A 21401-nucleotide genomic window follows, 5' to 3' on the forward strand; every position below is an offset into this window, starting at 1 on the left:
ACTAGGACGTTTTTCATTAAATGTTGGATAGCAGGCTTGAATTCCCTTTTAAAAAATGTATGACTTCCAGTTTTTATTTATTTGACATTATCCAATAAACAAATAAAATTAGGTCCTCAGTAAACAATTATGATAAGTTCTCTCAATTCTATCTCAAAAAAAAAATGATACTAGTTTCATTTCTTTCTTTCTCAACAATGACACTTGATATGGACGGGTTGAAATGATTGAATTCCTATTTACTTGTAACAATCCAAGCAAGATATAGAGCCATCAGAGAAACCTCAGGAATCTCTTAATAAAGGGTGGTGTCAAAACCAAGGCTCTTCTTCCAGTCTTACTGGCAGAAATTACACACTGATATGTAGTTGAAAAGCTGGTGATAACGTGTTGTGTCTCCAGTTTGGGGAGATCCTGAACCTTGGTCAAGGATCCTCTTCCTTCAGGGTTACTGAGGGATGATAGTTTGTTGAATTTCTAGAATGTTTTGAGGTCCTGGTAGAGGGTTTAGAGTTGGACCAGAAAAAGCCAGAAAGTCACCAAGAAACTTCTGGTTCTGTTTCCGGTCTTATTGATAGTATGGCTACAGAACTGTGGAAAACCGAGTTTTCTTTACTAGGTTAGGCTCCCCATAAATAGGATGGGGATTTTAGTCCTTGCTGCCTGGGTGGTCTCACAGGGGGACTCCAAGGTTACATGATCAAGGTTGATAAGCATTTTCAGAAGCTATATAGGAATTCTCTGTAAGAAAGTAGATGTCATTTCATGTGGATTGGATTGGAAAAGTCCCTGTTTCATCTGGCTGCTGTAGTTATGACTCTGTTCCTGATTCTGTCAGCCTGTTTTCTAGAGAAAATGGAAGGTTTCTATAGATCTCTGATTCAGTGGATTGTGGGTTGAGAGCCCAGATTGTGCTTTTAAGAACTGCATAGATAAAGCACCCTTACCTTATCGAAAGTGATCCTTTCATTCACATAGTTGTTTGTACATCCTGATAGTGTGGATGTCATTTTCATTTTCTTTTTCCAAAAAGCACATTCAGGAACTCAAGTTATTGAAGATCCAGCCAAATATGACCAAATTTCAGGTAGAGAAGCAACATCAAAGTATCTTCTTAATTAAGGCAGCGTCTCTGTGGGGCCCACATTCCAGGATTCTCAGTAGAGAAAACATGTTTTCTTTATAGGGGAGTTTTATTAGCAGCAGTGTTCCGGTATGTGGTTCAGGTTAATTAATGATGTAGTCACACTGGTGTCTTGCCATGAATTTTATTCTAGCAAGTAGGGTACTAGGAAATTGTATTGGCATAGCCTGTCATGCCAAAAAGGAATCCTTAATTTGGACCATCTCAGTGTTTAGAATACATCTTGGTGAGTTCTGTCAACAAGGTAGTTAAAGAATTCTTAATGTGGGTACTGCTTCGACTGAGAATTCATTTACCATCAAGTCCGTTGGTTTCAGTGAATATATCCTGTTCTAAAATATTTTGTTGGTTGAGATGATTGAGATCTCAAAGACACAGACCACCCACAAGCTCTGGGTAGAGTTGACCCTCATTGTGTAAGGAGATTTGTACCAAGAGCCACCTTTTCCCCATGAGAGTTTTTGTTAATTTTGAATCACGGTGGTGTTTTAAAACTTAATTTATGTTGTGCATATGTAGGAACCTTCCTTAGAGGTTGAAACAACAAAGCAACTGGATTGGAAATTAGATTTTCCCCCTTATGCCGCTAATGTAGTTCTTGTTCCTTTGGGATTTCCCCTTTGCATGGGCTGATGATTTCTTTGAAACTGTATGGAAATTGGTTCAGACAGGAACAATGGGGAGAGGGGATGGCAGTGATGATTCAAATTAGTGTCTCTTCTTCAATGAGGATCTGGTGTGCCTGAAAGTGCGTGTCACCCGATATCAGCTGAGCCACCTGAGGTTAAGCAAGGGCCCCGAGCTACTGGAATCCAAATGTCAGGGCCCCAGCACTTGATTCTTCCCTGTCAAGTTGGGTTGAATTGTTAATTTGAAACCTGCAACATTGTTATGCGGCTCCAAAATGGGCCAAGCACAGTTATACTTTTCTTTCCGTGATGGAAAACATTCTCTTCATTTCCCCCCATCTTTGTCCAGCCAGCATGTGAAAGATTCCTATTGCCTAACATAATGAACAAGAAAAGGAACAGCTTTGTGGCTCTGGGAACAATGATAGGTTTAGAGAAAGGCTTTCGGAAATACATGAAAAAGAATCTACATTTCATTGTCAGTGACACACGTGTGCATGCACACACACAAACCCTGTACAGCTATATTCAACATTCTCACCCTTAGTTCTTGCCTAGTTCAAACGCCATACCCTCTTAATTGGATTTTGGCTCACTTCCAGGTTCAGTGTTTGAGGGCTCCGTATCTGTGAAATAATGATCCTGAAATAAATAGCACCTCTCAGTAGAGATATCTTTTTATGTAAAATTCTTAAAGGGAATGGAGAGGAATGAAATCCTTCTGTGTTTAGGAATTTGTGGGAAAGTCACCAGAATGTGCCCAAACAGGAATTTCTGGGGACCTCACCTATGTAAGTGGTATGTGGCACTCTTTAAGGTGACGGAAAACACAAGTTCTTGATGACTGCTAGATTTGAATGAACCTCTTCTTTTAAGGACTGCTGGTAATAAGGATGCCAATGTTGGGGACCAAACTGATGTGACCGCTCACGTGCTTTGGAGACCAGTGGCCAGAGTTGCCTTTCTTAGGGAGGCCTTTTCAGGTGATAGAAATGGGAATACATGATCTAAGGTGGATTGAGCCTCGACCTTTAATCTATTCCCTCAAGGCACCAGTTAATAAGCACCTGGTGCGGAGGCCAGGTGAGGGGTGGGTTTTGTTCATCCGAGCGAGAGTGACACTTGGAGCATATGATGCAACGTGGACTGCTGGGAAGAAATGTCCTTTTGGCATCTGTTTGAAATGGGCAGATTTAAGGACCCAAGATTGATCTCTTTGTCTTGAGAAGAGGCTCCCATTTTACTCCCTTTTGATGAATGCACATCAGGGAGTGACATCTCAATGCTGAATGTTGAGCTGAGGAGGAGAAATGATGATGAAGCCTTCGTCCTAATAAAGTCGACATTTTAGGACAGATTTAGGGTAGACCAGCTGGTCTTCCTTGGAATTCCAAGATTAATTAATGGCTTGGCTGTTTCACTTGTTCATTCATTCGGCTAGTATGTTTTGGGTATCTTTTCCAGGTATTTTACTAGATTCATTGACACATGAGACTAACTCTCTATTCTCTTGGAACCTCCATCCCAGTACAGAAAGGTAGAGAATAAACATGCAAATAAATAATTTGGATCTTTCCAGGGCTTCGTAAAAAGCAAATAAAACAAGGTAGTGTGATGGAGAGCAAATAGGGTGTTTGGGCTACTTCAGGCAGATCAAAGAGGGATGCTGAATAGGTGGCAATTAAGCCCAAACATAATAGATTTAAAAGGAAGCAGGTATGCAATGACCTGTGGAACAGTGGCACTGTGGCTCTGAGAAAGGTATGAGCCTGGTCTGTTTGTGTGAGTGAGAGAGGGGTCAGAGATGAGGAGAACAAGGCCAGATCCTATAGCAGCTAATGGGCCAAGGCAAGGAGTATGTGTGATGGCAGGCTACAGAAGGGTTGTCGGCAAGTAGTTTGAGCTAGAAGTGGTCTATGAGAGTATGGGTCACTCATTTTGCAGAGAAGAAGGTGAACGCCCTGTTCAGGTTCAGTAGTTTAGTTAGTGGGGAGGGTAGAGACAGTGTGGGGAAAGTGGAGATCAAGCCTGATTCCTAGGCCAGGTTCTTTTCATCAATAAAGAATGAGAGTTGAAAATTGCATCTTATCTATTTGTCTTTATCGCTTCTCTTCCTGGTGGTTTCTGGAGGTCAGATGAGAAAAAAAGGACATAGCGGAAGAGAGGGAGATACTCTCTTAGGTGAGCAAATGGTTTTTACTTCCTACCCAGGTACATATTCCCAGGGTTGCCCTATAGCCTTTTAAGAACTTAAATGTGCCTCTAAGTTGAGAATACTGGATATATCCCAGACAGTAAACATTTAAAGATTTCTTTACTCAAATGAAAACACCAAGGAGACAAGTAAATATCACCTATAGTTGGATCTTAAAATACCGATGTATCCTACAAGAAATGTTGGTAATAAATGCATACACTTTGTTTCTGATGTCCTTTATTCTAAGAAGGAAGAATTTTTGGCTTTCATCATACTCTTGTACTCCTGCCTGCCCAGGATTGTGATCACTGTTGACTTTTGACCAGCTTGTTTAGGAGTTTTTCCATTGATTCATTCATTCATTCGATAAATCCTTGAGACAGGCCATGATTCAGTACTATTCCAGGTGTTCGAGGAGCCTCCATTCCAGTGAAGTTTATGTTTAGTTGCTGGTGAGGCTGATATCCTTGGGGAACCAGAGAATTAGTTCCACTGTGTCCTGGCCAAGGACCATCTTCTTCTAGAGTCTCCAACCGCCTTCCTCTCACCACCCGACTGGGCAGCAGAGCCTGTGTTCATTCCTTTGAGCCTGTTCTGAATGAACCATTCTCACGTTTGGTCTCTACCTTCCAGTGTTATTTCACAGCAACGTAGAACTCTAGACTAGTAAGTTCCTTAGAAGTCCAGCCCATTTGCCTGGGAAAAGAGAAAACTGAACCCTCAGTGAGACATGTCACCCAGCCAGAGTCCCCTATTATATGCAATGGGTTTATTTTACTTTGATAATTATTTGGTATTTTTTAATCTTCCCTTTCTGTGTCATGGTTACATATGATCATATTTACTATCTTCTTGGAAGTGCAGTGAAATAACCCTGGCTGGGTAACAGCCACAGCAGACATAGTATGGGTTTTAGGTGCTGTTAGAAGCACTTGACATGTATCAAGTGATTGGACTCTCACACACTCTTATATGGCAGGTGAGGAAGCTGAGGCACAGCGGGGTTAAGTAACTTGCCCAACAGCATTGCAAGCTGGTAAATAGTGTCACCTAATTTTGGACCCAGGCTGTCTGGCTCCAGGGCCAATACTCCTAAACCCTTGTCTTCTGTCCCTTCATGTGCACAGGGCGCTCTGTTTCCTTACCTGGAATGAGCAGCACAATGGCACATACACAGTCGCCTTAAGTATTTTGGGAAGTTGATTCTAAGTACCTCAAATTAAGTAAATGTACAACCATCCATGGCAGGAAAAGCAGTTTAGGGCTTGGTTTCATTGTATTTTGGGTTGCCATTTTACACAGTCTGAGGAGTAGAGCAAATACCCCTCCTAGTGAGTGCTCCCACATCAGCTTTACCTTTCCACAGTGGGAGTTTCTGAAAACTCTCTTGGATTTGAAAATATCCTCCGTGATCACCAGCCACTGAATTGCAAATCCCCAAGGGATTTGAACCTGTTGGTTTTGGGAAATTCACACTTGGAGTGTGTGTGTGTGTGCGCGTGTGTGTGTGAGAGAGAGAGAGAGAGAGAAAGAGAAAGAGAGAGAGAGAGTGTGTGTGAGAGTGTGTGTGAGGGAGTACATGCCCAACACACATGTGTCTGTACATTGTACATGTGTGCAACTGTGCTTTGGGATAAAAGAAGCAGTCATGTATGTATTTTTATGGGGGGTTAGGGGAAAAGTATATTTAATTAATCCAACCGAGAAGGATATAGCAATGTTCCACAAAGGGAGTCAATGAAATGAGTTTTGCTTTAAAAAAAAAACTTCCCAGTAGCCTGAGTCAGCCTGTGCGAGTGATTTGGGAGAGGCAGGGGAGATGATGTAATGGGTTCGGCATGTTCCCATCTTGGCCACTCAGTGCAAAGGGGCCCCTGGAGTTTGGGGAGGGTGTGTGCATGCGTGTGCAAAGTTAACGGGAGCAGGCGGGGGTTGAGTAAGAGTGGGTTGTAAAACAGGATTAATAACCCCTTGTCAGACCTTTCCCTGTTACTGTGTTTTTCAGTAATTTTGGTTTGAATGAAGGCTCTCTAGCCAATTAATGTTTATTTGTTTCCTTTGGCAAGACCCGTTGGGGGAAGGGATGAGACTGGTGAGTTTAAATTTTTTGTTTTGTTTTTGCATTTTGGAAGAAGAGACAAGTAATGTGAGTTTGGGTTTTCAATGAAGGCTCTCGTACCCCCACCCCCACCCCACCCCCTTAAGAGGCAGGAGGCAAGACATGACCAGCTGGTGCCTTGAACTGACACAGGTGCAGAGGCTGTGGGGGGTGGGGAGCCAAGAATAATTACAGGTTTCCGAAGCATCAGGCCCTGCCTGACACAAGCGCTCATCGAGAAAACTGCTCTTTATGGAAAATTAATGGTGGAGCTGAAAAACTGTCAGGGCCATTGTTGTTCTTGGGAAGCCATCACTTCTCAGAGGGGAGGCCTTTTCCCAAGGCCTTGGGTTTCAGGAGTTGTGGGGATAGCGTGCCTCCCTTCCTGAGCAAGGACTGGTTGGCACTCTCATGTGTGATGATGGGTTTTCCTTTAGGAGTACCTCTTCTGTATTTGTTTCTTTCTCAGACCTCATTGGAAGCCCGCATCTAGGGCTTTGTTCCAGTGTAGGATGATTTTTTTCATTGACTCTTAAGGCATGAATTTCATTTCCTCCATGAAAGCATCATGACCAAAGCACGGGCATCTCTTGAAACTAATTTTCAAGCTATAATGTAACGAATGGGGTTTTCTCCAGTGTGTGTCAAACCAAGTAGGGGGTTGGTATGAATGACAGCAGACCCAAGCATCTCGTGTGATCCCGCTGTTCAGGAGCCCTCCCAAGTTTGAATTTAGTTCTAGTCCAGCGGCCTGGTGATAGCGAGGGACCCTTCTGAAGGGCTGAAAGGAGGGTGGGCACAGCAGTTGTGGGTAGAGGCTAACATGACAGACTTGGAATCGGTATGCTGTAACAGGTAGCATCTGGGGAAACAACCCTGAACCGAGGTAAGAAGCCATCTCAGGGCATGGGCCGTCCTGTTCCTGATGGACACTTAATTTTGAGGATCACAGGTTTTCTGAAGGAGGAAGTGCTTTTTCAAGTTGTTGGAGGCGTGGGGGACCCCAGTGCCTTCCTTCAAGGAGCTTGAGACCTGGGACCCAGCTCTGCAGAGGTTCCGTGATTGTAGAATGCACCTTAACGTTTAATTTAGATTGGGGTTGGTTTGGGGATTTCTTGTATGCACGGTAAGTAAGGAATCCTTGGAAGATGAAAGGGGTATTTGAGGCCGCTTATTTCAAAGGCAGCTCCCACTCCCAGGCCTTTCATCTTCTGTCCTTCCTCCCCTTGCCTCCCCAAAGAAAAATATACAAACAAATATTTTCTTTGAATGTTAAAAATAGTTCAGAGAGGAGAGATTGCTGAAGAGGTTTTGGGAGAAATTTCCCAACTTTCATGTTTGTTTAGAATTCAATTAATTTTCACAGCATTGTCTCTCAGAATTTACAAAGGATGAGAGGGAAATATTTAATTTGGTTTCATCTCCAGCAACCAGTTGATGTGAGAAGCAGAGGGAAGGAATACGATCTGACGTGGGTTACAGTCCTGGGGTTATTTTTGTGGAGTTGGGCAGTGCTGGCAGTGATGCGTAATGCTGTTGCACCTCTGGGGTGTGCTATTGATGTGGGTTTGGGGTATTTTTTTTTTTTTTTGGCCTAATAGCTAAAACATGCAAGAAGAGATTTTCACTTATCCTATATAATTACTTACCTGTATTTTCTAGACAAAATCATTCTGTCCTAGCCTTCCACTCTAATATTTCTTGGCAATGAAAGTCAAGAAAAAGTAAATATTTGTTTAAAAAGACTCATTTTTTGAGACTTACACAGTTTATTCTTGTCACTGGCTCTACAGAGACTCTGCCATGAGTTAGTATTATATTCTCCTCCTCAAACTCACTTTGAAATGTTGAAACTCAGGAAGATGGGCAATAAAGTTCAACTACTTGGTGTCTGCGGTTCTCCCATGGGCTTAACTGAACTTATTAATCATAACCTTGGTGCTTCTTACCTCTCCTTTCACGCCTGAGAAAAATGGCACCAGAACTCTCCGACCATGCTGTCTGCTTCCTTTCCCATCTTCCAACTCCGACCTAATTTTAAAAGACTAGAAACGTATCAGAGCCATTGCATCATATTGTCTTTAAAGGGGGAAAAAAAATCACAGAATTCCCATAAATACCAGTCTTTGCAATCCTACAGAGTTGGTTTCAGGAGTCAGAGGAATAAGGATTTTGTTAAAAAGTGTGCAGTATACAGATATCTAATAAGGAGTTAGAAAAAAGTTGGCGTATTTTAGAAGATCTCTTAAAAGGAAGCTCGGATTTCCCTGCTATCCAGTAGCTTGTTTTGTGTCACTTTGTATTTCCATTCTGGGATGTGTGCGAGGATTTCAAAGTACAAAAAAGTAATTAAGCTTTGGGCCAATCCCAGGAGGAAAGTAAGGGATTCATCTCCCTGTTTCTGTACTTCATGCTCTCTGGGGATGGTGGCACCATGGTTAATAGCACGTGACAAAACCACACATAATAAATGTCAGGAAGGGGCTCCCATGGGCAGCCAAGTGCAGTCACCTGCGTGTGCAATTACCTGGGTGAGCATTCTTTCTGGGAACTAGAGTTCACCCCTTCCTTACTAGAAGCATCATCATCACCATCATCGCTGTCATCTTTGTTGTCATCATCATCATTATTAGGTCCAGGTCTGATCTCAAAAGGACATGACTTTGCAAGTTTCTATTGTGTTAAACTCTATTTCCTCTTATTTTTGTATTTATATTCTTTCCCCAATTTGCTTTATATCTTTGCCATTTTAACTCTTGGATATTTTAGGTATAATATAGGTAGAATGATAGGGATTAAAAGTAGCTGGCTAAAAGGACCACAGGTGACTAATTGAGTATAAACATAGATAGTAGTAGGTGGGTTTTTATTTCATTGACTCTATATTATTCCAGAAAAAAATCATTCACAAAATGCAATTTCTTTTTTCTTTATCGATTCATCAACTTGAGTATTCATGGATCCGAAGATGCCAAGTAATTAATCATCATGACACAGTAATGAGTGATGGCAAAAATATTGGACAAATGACTTTATCTTATGTTCAGATTAAAAGACAGAAATGAAAACAAGAACTTTTTATGTTCTAAACACTTGGTTTTTAAAGGGATGACATTGAGGAAACTGGACTAGAGTGTGCCCATGTGGACGTGGATGTAGTTATGGTGGTGGTTGTGCATGGGAGTTGTGAGGTTGTTATGGATGGGGGTTGTTGCTCATTCTTTTGGAAAGTTCTAACTCTCGCAACTTTACACCACTTTAAACACTGAAGTATCTTTGTCATCTGAGATAGCAGAGGTAGAAATTTTGTCCTAAAAGATTATTTTTATTGTTTGAGTACCCATGTGCGTAAGGAATATGATCATTGTTTTTAAGAAGATTGTAATTTTTAAAAATTTGTTAATTTTTTTTCTTCTTATTGAAAAATAATTGGTATATATCACTGTGTAAGTTTAGGGTATACACCGTGATGGTTTGACTTACATATATTGTGAGACGATTACCACAATAGGTTTACCCAACATCCATCTTCTCATATAGATAAAATAAAAAGAAAGAAAAAAAAACAAGGAAAAATTGTCCTTATGATGAGAATCTTTAGGATGTACTCTCTTAACAACTTTTCTTATGATCACATAGCAGTGTTAGCTGTAGTCATCGTGTTGTACATTTTATTTCTAGTTCTTATGTATCTTAAAACCTTTTGACCATCTTTTCCAATATCCTCTCCTCCCACCCCTCCTCTACCTCTGGTAACAAGTTTGATCACTTTTTCTATAAGTTTGTTTTTGTTTTTGTTTGTTTTTATATTCCACATATAAGTGAGATCATATAGCATATTTCTTCCTCTGTCTGACTTATTTCACTAAGCATAATTCTTTCAAGGTCCACCCATGTTGTCACAAATGGTAGGGTTTCCTTGTCTTTTTTTAATGGCTAAATAATATTCCATTGTATATATATTCTATAACTTTATCCATTCATCTAATAGTGGACACTTAGGTTGTTTCTATGTCTCAGCTATTATAAATAATGCTGCTATGAACATGGGGGTGCAGATATCTTTTTGACTTAGTGTTTTTGTTTCCTTTGGATATATTCCCAGAAATGGAATTGCTAGATCATATGGTAGTTCTATTTTTAATTTTTTGAGGCTCCTCCGTACTGTTTTTTATAGTGGCTGCACCAATTTACAATCCATCAACAGTGCACAAGGGTTCCCTTTTCTCTGCATCCATGCCAGCATTTGATATCTCTTGTCTTTTGGTGATGACCATTCTAGAAGGAAACATGGAATAAAACTCCTTGACCTGGGTCTTGGTAATGATGTTTTTGGATATGACACCTACAGCAGAAGCAACAAAATAAAACATAAACAAGTGGGACTATGTCAAACTAAAAAGCAAAAGAATCATCAAGAAAGTGAAAAAGAAAACTGGTAGGGGGGGGAGTAGTTGCAAACCATGTATCTGATAAGGAGTTAATTCCCCAGATGCATAAAGAACTCATAACTCAATAGAAAGGAAGCAAATGACCCAGTTAAAAAATGAGCAGAGGACTTGAATAGGTGAACAGGTACATGAAAAGGTGTTCAACATCACTAGTTATTAGGAGAATGCTACTAAAACCACAAGGAGATTATAATCTTAATAAACCAGGCATACCACCAATCTATGGACTCATAGATTCATTTTGGAGACACTGTTTAGTTGTGTCCAGGATTGAGGTGGTGTGTCTTTCAACACTTGGCAGTCAGCTTATTTTCTTAACTCCATTTTTTTCCTAGACTTCCTAAAGCAAATAGACTTTATGTTGAACTCTGAATGAAACAATGATTAGTGGGAGGGAAGTTGAAAGATTGTGTGAAGCATATGAACGTGAGGGAAAGTAAAGAGTGGAAAAATGGGTAAAGGAAACCTTTAAGAGAGAGTTTTGGGGGAAATGGCAAAAGCGACTGGAGATGTTTGCAGTCCTGAATGACAAATTTAATCTAATTTATGAAGAGAGAAGAACAGGTTTAATGAAAACCATTTGGTAACCTTGGCATCATCATGCCCATATATGGCCAAATTTCTTGTTATTTTTTGATCCCATGAAAGTAACTACCTCTTGCCAACAATGGAGGAGATTTTGTTGATCTTAATTTGTGCTAGAGACTTGGGTTGTCCTGTTCTCTGTCAATTTCTGCCTCTGGAGCCTGTCACAGAAGTAGTAGGCATGGCAGTAATAGATTTGAGGTTTTTTAAATTTTCTAACTAGGTCTTAGATTATCACTTTTTTTTTTGAGTTTTTAAATAAATTTTTAAAAAGATTTTATAAATAAATAAAATAAATAAATTTGTCAAAGAGGGAGAGAGAGAGCACAAGCAGGGAGAGTCCAAGTGGAGGGAGAAGCAGGCTCTCTGCTGAGCACGGAGGCCAATGTGGGACTCGATCCCCCGACTCTGGGATCGTGACCTGAGCCAAAAGCAGAGGCTTAACCAACTGAGCCACCCAGGCATCCCAGATTATCACTTTTAATAAGCATGTTCCAAGAAGTAATATGAACAAAATGGAGAGAGTATTAAAAAAGATTGTAGGATGATCATTTCAAAACCAATTTCAAGTGAAAACTTCTTAGGTAACTAGGAGAATAAGCCACATTCAAAGTTGAGATGTTGGAGAGTCTTCACAAAGCTCATATGTACCTTATAAATAGTAAGAAAATCACTTTGCAGTTGGGCACATTTCCTTCCTGTTGCTGACTGTAGTGGATGTTTGAGGGAATGGAGGTTGCTCCAGTGGCTGATCCCTTAAGTCTTAAGTTGTATTGTTAAGTCAGGTCAAGGGAAGCCTTGTATCTCCAAGGTGAAGTATTGGCAAGGTGTAATTTATGTAATTAAATTGACATCCATGGACTCCTGAGTTGGAGTTTGCTGGTTAGAGTGTCATTGGGACAGAGTAAATCTCTGGTTCTGGTACATAAACAAATAGTTGAACTTTACATGCAAATCTACAATCTGGAGACACTCCTATTTTGCTAATGGTTCTTTCTTCTTCTTTTTCTTCTTTCTCTCTCTCAAAATTATTTGGACTTACAAAAAAGTTGCAAAAATTGTACATAGAGTTCCTGTATACACTTTGCCCAGTTTCCCTTAATGTTAGTGACCATAATACAATGATCAGAACCAGGAAATTAATATTGACACAACACTATTAATTAATCTGTACACTTTATTTGTATTAAATTATTTTTTCCATCAATGTCTTTTTTCTCTTCAAAATCAATTACATTTAGTTATCATATCTCCTTAGTCTCCTCTGATCTGGGACAGCTTCTTAATGTCTTCTGGACAATCTCCTTTGTTCTACACGATCTTGATATTTATTTTCAAAGATTTATTAATTTTTAGAGAGAGAGAGACAGAGTATACAAGTAGGAGGGACAGAGGGAGAAGGAGAGAGAATCTCAGGCAGAGTCCACACTGAGCACGGAGCCCAATGCAGGGCTTGATCTCATGATCCTGAGATCATGACCTGAGCTGAAACGAAGAGTCAGATGTTTAACTGACTGTGCCACCCTGTTGCCCCCATTATCTTGATATTTTTAAAGAATACTAGCCAGTTATTTTGTACAATGGCCCTCCATTTGGATTGTTCTAATGTTTTCTCATGATTACATTGAGGTTATGTATTTTGGACAGGAATGGTGTAGAATAATTTTGTACCCTTTTCAGCCTTCATACTAGGTTACATGATATCAGTATGCCTTATTATGGGTGCTACTAACTTTGATCATATATTTAAAGTGGTGCATGCTAGGCTTCTTCACTGTAAAATTATCATTTTTGTCTTTGTAGTTAACTAATATTTTGCTGAGGGGGATGATTTGAGACTAGGCAAATATCTTGTTTTTCATTATACTCTCCTGTACTAATTTTAGCATCCATTGGTGTTTCTTGCCTGTAGTCATTGTTATTTTTTGTTTGCCTAATGGTGATTTTCTATTTCCATCATCCCTTCTATGTTTATTAATTATAATTTCACTGTAAGGAGAGGCTAACCATCTCCATTTGTTTATTGATTCAACTATTTATATCACCATGGATTTATAGATATTAATTTTATTCCATGTATTAAAATCCCATCATCACTATTCATTTCTGTTGCTCATATTGTCCAGATTTGGTTATTAAGAGCTCCTTCAAATTGGCTTCTGAGGTTTTTTTTGACATAGCTCTATCTCTTTATGAACACTTCTTACCTTCTAGTACCACAAGATATTTTAGACTCATCTTATATTTTCTTTGACTCAGACTTCGAATCAACTATTTCTCCAAGGTGCCCTGGTTTCCCTTTATCCTCTTATTACCATTATCCTTTGTATAATGACACTTAGAACCAAGATCTGTATACTAGGTATACTTACTGCTATTGGGGTGTCTTTCCTGTAGACTTTTCGTAAAGACAGAGCTAGGAAATATATGTATGTATACTCATAGATACACATTTATTTCTATATATACCTCTCTGTGTGTATGTATTAATATCTATGAGTAAATACCTCAGATTTTAATTAAACATTGTAGGCATTTCTTAAGGAAGTCCTTTGTATTCATTAAAGAAAAACATTGGAGGTAAACTTTCTCTTTGGCTTAGAAATAATCTAACATGAAAATTCTCTTCATTCTTGACATTTTAGATTTCCAGCACTTCTGATGAGTTTCTGGTTCACAAAATCTTCTCCTCTAAGTAGAATATTATAAGAAGTGGATTTCTCAAGACAAAAACCATTTCAGAATGATTTCATAGGGCTATCCAGTCCATCCTGATGGGTACTCATGCCTCTCTCATTCTCAGATGGAATAAGAATGCCCTGTATTGGGGTTGCAAGTGATAGCTGCTCTTAAGTGGTCCAGCATTTTCCACATTTTAGTAGATGTGTCTCTATCTTTAGATCATTATTGTGACCTGTGTGCTCCTGGGATTTAAACTAGGACATACTGGGTAGATTATTTTTTAACCTTACCAGAAAAGTATGTAAATGTGTTTAGAATCTGTTTCCCAGAACTCTGAATATGAAGAGATCTGAGCTTCTTAACGATCACAACAATTTCTCAGTGGCTTTCAAATCTTTGAGCTAGAAAGTATGTAAGAAGACATGACATACAAAAACTATCGAAAGACAGTGGTGACTAGGTTGTGAAATAGTCTTTGCGTGTGAGGCAGGGAACTGCCTCAAGGACAACTTATAACCCATGATTCAGCTGATTTTTACCTGAAACATATCCATGTCTCAGAAATCCGGTTGGACAAAGCTAAAGAAGGATTACAGTTGTGTTCCAGAAGGCATTTATTAGTGGTCATTTCTAAGATTGCTAGCCTCAGCATCATCCAGATTTGGGAGTCAGGAGATGACTTTCATGGAATGGAGGAGTTAAAATAATCAAAGTAATAGTATAAAGTTGATTTTGTCTTTGTCTGATAGATATATGTACCTGTTGGGTGCCAGGCACTGTGCTTGGTAGGTGAGGGTTTTAAAAAGGAAAGGAAGCTTTAATGGAGGCTTTAGGAGTAAGATCTCATAATTCGGGAGTGAATTGACTGGAGCTAAGCCCGAGGGTTTCAGTATTGGAGAGAAGCAAATGACAATTTCTAGCAACGAGATGGAAAAAAGGAAAGGGAAAATTTTTGAGACATGGAATTCAGAAAGGGGCAACTGAGGATAATGTAAATTTCTAAACCTGAGAATTCAGTAGTATTGGTTTCATGTATAAAGTGGTGGGAAGCTACTCAGCCAGAGCTATTATTTAATCAATACATAAAATAGAATCAAAACTGACTTTTCCAATAAGCTTTCCTTGATGAATGCCTTCATATTATAGAGTGTCGACCTCCTTGCCCACTCATCCCCTAAGAACTTATCAACACACTTTATAGTATTTTATTTGGTATCACTTTGCTTTGTAAATTCATGTCATTTTTGTAATTATTTATCCTGCACCTACATCACATGGATCTATTAAGATATTCTCCTTCCAACACACAGAAAACCTTGCCCTTTGCTGTGGACACAGGAGTTGAACAAAAACATATGCTATGAGTGTTGAATGAAGATTAGAATCATTGGTTTATGCTATTAAAAGTCAAAGGTGAAACCCAAAGTTGATTCATAGTTAAAAATCTGGTTTTCTTATTCTTAATGCACAGTTTTGCCATAAGGCTGATTAAAAACCAGTCTTCTGGTAACTAGACTTACTGTGGTGATCCTTTCGAAGTGTATACAAATATGGAATCATTATGTTGTACACCTGAAATGAAGAGAATGTTACAGGTCAATTATACCTCAATAAAAAATAACAATAACAAAAATAAACAGAAGACATTAGACAAATATATAACCAGTGGAAGAATATAAGCAATAATTTAAATTTTGAAGGTCGAAGTATATAAGGTGGTGTTGGATACTTTGGCAAATAGGAAAGAAAACTTTGCATGTAGAGTTTGAGTTATTCAGAAAACAGGAGTGGAGTGAGACAAGCAGGGTGGGAGGAGGTGGGCCCTTGATGTCATAAGGATACAGGTGGGGTTTGGTAGCCATGAAGGGCAAGCTGGCAGGGGATACTAAAGGCAGTGACCAGCAATGGATTCTGGCCTAGAGGTTAAATGCTAACCCTGGATAGGCAGCTAGAATCTTATCAAAATAGTGAGCATGGAATGGCTATCACATGCAGTCTGAGAAAAACAGGTAAAATGCTGACATGTGAACATGTTAGAGAAGCACAATCTACATAAAATCTAGACAAACAGCTCTGAAACTCCATGGTTCTATGATTCTGTATCTGGGAAATTGTAAGCCCCATTGCTAGTGCATCTCCTAATGGAGAAATTTATGGGAGAATAAATGGGATAAGAAAGAGGAGACAAAAACAACCTTTTGAAATGTCACCAAACTAAAATCTTTAGCAGATACAACACAACCAGGTATATCATTAAAATATATTCTTAACAGAATAAAAGCCTAAGATCCAAACATTGGTTGAAATCAAAGATGCTCTACTAGGGAGGCAGTAAAGAAGGAGCTAGTCTCATTCTAAATTTGCCATCAATGTTTCTTTGTTGAAGCCCAGAAGCCAGAGCAAATTGAGCTGATGGTGCAAGTTAGCACCATGGTTTTATAAAGGTTCTGGAAAAGCAGGATTCTTAACTGAGGAGAGCTTTTCAAGTATAAACTTAAATACCCACTTTTGCCTTAAGAGCGCTTCCACCATGTTACAAAGACTACCATGGATGAAGGTGTGTTCTAGCTCTGAACTTTTCAGTTCTTTTTCTCTATTTCTTTACCAGGTGAAAGCTTTATGTTGAAATATATTGGGTCCTATCTTTAGCAAGTCAAGTAGCTGTGTTTGAACTTATTTTTGTCACATAGAGATGCTAAACCATTGTAACTGGATTTACTTCTGCTCCTTGCCACAAAACAGGTAGCAATTGTATTTTGAATAACTTGCTGTAAACAATGGGAGTTTTGTCTTGCATATCAGAGGTGCTGTGAGAGCCATTCTTTAGAACAGTATCCATTCCCGCTGGTTAGAGAATCCAAGGCAGGGCTTGCTTTTGGCTGATTGTGACTGAGGTCACCTCGTAGTTGGGGAGGGTATGGTTTGTCCTTTTGAGCAAGTCAGAAAATTGATTTTTGCGACTTGCTCAAATCTATTTGAAAATTAAGTTGGACTATGGGAAGTCTTGTTTTGGTTAGAAGAGTCTTCGATTCTATTTGCTTCTTGGTTACATGGAACTCCTGGCAATGCTTGGAGCATCTCACCTGCTGACTTGGGTTGTGGAGCAAGAGGCCATTTTATCATTGAATGTCCTCTGGGATCTTGATGGTGTGAGAGAGCCCTTCTGGGCCTCTAGTTCCCCTTCATTAAACTTGAGTGATGTGACCCTCATGAACCCTTCAGAAGAATTCAGGGACTAGATAACAAGGTCAGACCTTTCACCAAGAGAATTTCAGATTCCAGCCACAAAACCATTCCTTTTGTCTCTTACTGCTCTGCCTGTCAACATGTGGCCTCGTGGTGTTCTTTGCCTCTGATGGCTGTTTCTCTCCCTCCCTCCTTCCCCTCTGCAGACATGCCTTGAATTGGAACGCTACCTACAGACGGAGCCTAGGAGGATCTCAGAGACCTTCGGTGAGGACTTGGACTGTTTCCTCCATGCTTCTCCACCCCCGTGCATAGAGGAAAGCTTCCGGCGCTTGGATCCGCTGCTGCTCCCCGTGGAAGCCACCATCTGCGAGAAGAGCTCGGCAGTGGACATTCTACTCTCTCGGGACAAGTTGCTATCTGAGACCTGCCTCAGCCTCCAGCCAACCAGCTCTTCTCTCGACAGCTACACAGCCGTCAACCAGGCCCAGCTCAACGCAGTGACCTCATTAACGCCCCCATCGTCCCCTGAGCTCAGCCGCCATCTGGTCAAAACCTCACAGACTCTCTCAGCCGTGGATGGCACGGTGACGTTGAAACTGGTGGCCAAGAAGGCTGCGCTCGGCTCGGTCAAGGTGGGAGGGGTGGCAACAGCAGCGGCGGCCGTGGCGGCAGCTGGGACAGTTAAAAGCGGACAGAGCGACAGTGAGCAAGGAGGGGTGGGGGCCGAGGCATGCCCCGAAAACAAGAAGAGGGTTCACCGCTGTCAGTTTAACGGGTGCCGGAAAGTTTATACAAAAAGCTCCCACCTAAAGGCCCACCAGAGGACTCACACAGGTAGTGGTACAAGTTGGCCGCACGTGGTTTCTTCTTCTTCTCCTTCCTCCCTTAGCCTCGCGGTGGGACGGGCTCTCGTGTCCCGTGTCCTGAGGAGTGGCACTGTGCTGACTTGGAGGTGGCAGCCAAGCGGGAGGGCTGGGGCGGGGCAGCAGAGTGACGCATGTGACCTTGAGCTCTGCAGATGTCCTGGCACAGGCTGTGGGCTTGTCGCTCGCTGGCTGTGTGATCCTTTCAGAGGCAAGACCAGCCACGGGGTAGGAGCACGCAGTTGCAAAGAGGCCTGAATGGGGCTCTGGCGGTGTGACTCACAGCCGTACACCGTACACACACTTGTCACCTCCCTGACACTTTCCATTGTTTTATGAGTGTAGCTCTGCAGTTTCGAGCAGCCCTGGAATCTGAGGAGGCACATTTGAAAGAACTCAGTTAAACAAGGTAGTTGGGGTGTCCCTATTCACTGTTTTCCCAGCATCCCTGATTTTTCATCAAAGTCACCAACAGCAGGAGGGTTTCAGAGTTCATTAGATGTGATCATTCTATAATTAATTGGCATCTCCTCTTTTGCATTGTTCTCTGGCGCGTGCTTTATGGAGAGATGGCAGAATTGCTTTTTAATGAGCTTGTTACTGAGAAGTTGCTAAAGTGATTACACTGCTATGTGTGTGGTAAGGGAGAGTGGGGACCGACGGGGACTGTATATTTTCCTCAGGACTTCTGCGGTGATTCCCCGGGATCATATTGATCGTTGGAGCAATGGGGTAATCTGGAAGAGTGGGGTTTATAGAGAAAAGAGTGAGGTTGACATTTTCCTTGAAACCGGTCTTTGTTCTGTGCTCTGAGATACAAGCTTAGGGCTGGTGTTTCTTCTTGGTGTTAGCATCCTAGGAGCAATTACTGTCGTTGGTGAGTTTTAAATGGGTCCCGGCTGTATCGCCTGTATGGTTTTGCATGCTGCTTGCGCAGGACAGCTGAATTAGGGAAGAGCTCCGAAAGTAGGAGCAACAGAGTAAGAGTGCAGTCGGGAAGAAACGGGTGATCGGGTTTGAGCCGGGAGAAGTGGCTGGTGGGAGTTGTGGTCTCGAGGCTGGTCTTCCTGGTGCTCTGTGGTGAGTTGCGGTCTGTGCCAACCAAGGAAATGTGCAGTGCAAAGCTCATTGCCTGGAAAAGCAGAAGAACCTGGGTTCTCATTCTAACTCTGCCGTTAACTAGCTCTGTGACCTTGAGGGTGTCCCTTTATCTCACTGGGCCTCATTTTCTAGATCCGTCAAACGGACTAGCTTAAGGTCCCTCTCAGCTCTAATGATCTGGGTTGTGAGAGCATGAAGTATCTCTGTGCAGTACAGAAGCACTTTTCTAAAGTCAGATGTGTAATATGTGTCTGGAAGAAATCACCATTTCGAACCTCAGAGTCAGTCCCGTGCATGGGAGGACGAGAACACACTGCTTCCCTCCTACACAGGGCTTGGGCAGGTACTCCAGTTCTGTACTTAACTTCCTATTTAGGTCTTGCTTGGTTCATGGGAAGGTCTCCTAACATGACTTTTGAACCCTGTGGCTCAAGTGCAGACTCTTGGGTTTCCCAAGAGTCTGAGTGTTCCACTCCACAGACACCAAGGCTAACGCTTCCTGCTCAAGTCAGCTTTTTTTCCTTTCTGACATTGTCCTGAAGGGCATTTTTTTATTTATATTTCTTTCTTTCTCAAGTCAGTGAGGAAAGTCATGACAAGACATTGCAGTGCTCCCAGGCTTTGATGGTGACTCACTTCCCGGTCTCCCCAGGAAACCAGAGAAAGCAGAATGAGGCAAGAATGTTGAGCTTTGTTGGGGGCATGGAAGTCATGATTATGGACACGTTTCTGAATTACTGACCTGAAGACAGGCTACATCCTGTCTAGCAGGAAGGCTGGACAGCTCTGGGGAAGCAAGATTCTTTTTTTCAAGGGGGAGTTCGGAGCATTTTTCTTTTTTCCTATCCCCTTCTCCCAACAGATATGTCAGAAGGAGATCTCTTTAGGAGGGATGCCTTATTTGGTGCTTTGTTTTTTGGGCATTGTCTACTCAGAGTGATTATCAAGGTGGAGCTCATTATGTTCCCCAGCACCTGCAACCACTTGCCCTATGGTGGACTGATGTGGAAAGACTCCTTCCCATGGGGAATATACTCAAGGAGGCACCCTGCCCTACTGAAAGGCAGAGTTGCGGAGTGGTTAAGAGTGGGGGCTTTGTTGTAGGTGGATTTGGGTCTGAGTTCTGGCTCTTTTTGTGACCTGGTTAAGGGATGTATCTTCCCTGAGTCTCAGCGTAGTCATTTGTAAAATATAGAGATAATTTTATCTATATCCTAGATTGTTTTGAAGACTAAATGAATCAATATATGTAAAACACTTGGCAGATCTTAAGAGCTCATTGAAGATAGTAGTGGAGTTGGTTGTAGTTATTATGATAGCTGTTGATATTGATTAGTGACAATTGTGTGAAAAAACAGCTCTACATAAATGAGAAATAAGGCAGTTAGCCAAAGTTAAATACCATCAAAAAGCGACAGGCTTTTTCCTCTCTCTGTGTGGAGGTTATGATGCTCAGGGACACCAGCTGTAGAGTGCAAAGGGACGTGCAGGCATTGGCTCATTGAAGATGGCAGCGCTGTAGACCTTGGCTTTCCTAAAACAATACAGAAAGCAATTATCTTGCATCCTCCCGAAGCATTTTGCCTGTAAAACCTTGCTCAGAGATCAGCATGGAAGGAAAAGTAGGTGCTATAAGAAGGAAAAACAGGAGGGGAGCTAGAGGTGAGGATGGAGGATGGGGAGAGGGAATATGAATTAATTTGGATTAAATGGATGAGGATCAGAAGTATTTATTTGGAATTGGTGTGAATGGGGCACATGGGGAACTGAAAACAAAGGTGATAATTTATGTGGTGTGGATGAACTAAGAATAATGAAAAAAGCATGAAGGATGGAATCACATTAAGTGCAAACATATAAAGGCAATGGACTAGTAAAAGCTTGAGGGCAAAGGTATATGGCGATGGGAATGCTGGTAGGGAGAGTGGCTGATATAAGCTAGTGGAGGGGCAGAGCTGCCCACCAAATGCTGAAATGGAGTTTAAAAAAATGGGCTGTGGTTGGATCGGGGCAAGCTGTTTTAACACTGGGCTCACTTTAATTCAGTGGAAGTATTTCTTTATCTTTCAGTTGGGGAAGTGTTTGGGGACAGGGAAAAAAAAAGAAGACGAAGAAGAGAAAACCGTCGGGTAAAAAGAGGGAAAATATTGGCATTCTTTTCTCCAGAGTCATATATATGCTGTATCTCTTCTATATGGTAATATGTTGAAAAGGAGACACAGTTGCAAAAGTGAAATAAAATAAAATGTGTGGGTCTCCCTCTATGCATAAGAAAGACAATACATTCTTGGTAACATGGATTTGCTTGCACTGAAGAATTTTTAAAATGTTATTCATTTAATCTTTATATAGATAGAATTTACTGAGCTGGAAAATATATGCCTTTTTTTTTTTTTTTTTTCTTCTGTGGCTGTTCTTTTGAGGATGCTGAATCCTTCAAACTTTTTGCCCTGGAGGATGTT

General features: G+C 41.1%; 1 protein-coding gene across 2 annotated transcripts in view; it reads left to right on the forward strand.

The window, feature by feature from the left end:
* KLF7 (KLF transcription factor 7) overlaps window positions 1-21401 on the forward strand; it is an 85798-nt gene that overhangs the window by 24963 nt on the left and 39434 nt on the right. Inside the window, exon 2 of one of the 2 annotated variants that reach the window (XM_080797962.1) lies at window positions 17179-17809. In XM_080797962.1, coding sequence (XP_080654088.1) covers window positions 17179-17809 — 631 coding nt within the window. The remainder of the gene's footprint in view (window positions 1-17178; window positions 17810-21401) is intronic. The other variant, XM_080797963.1, reaches the window with a different exon arrangement.

Source organism: Martes martes (genome assembly GCF_963455335.1).
Source record: "Martes martes genome assembly, chromosome: 3".
NCBI classification, from domain to species: domain Eukaryota; kingdom Metazoa; phylum Chordata; class Mammalia; order Carnivora; family Mustelidae; genus Martes; species Martes martes.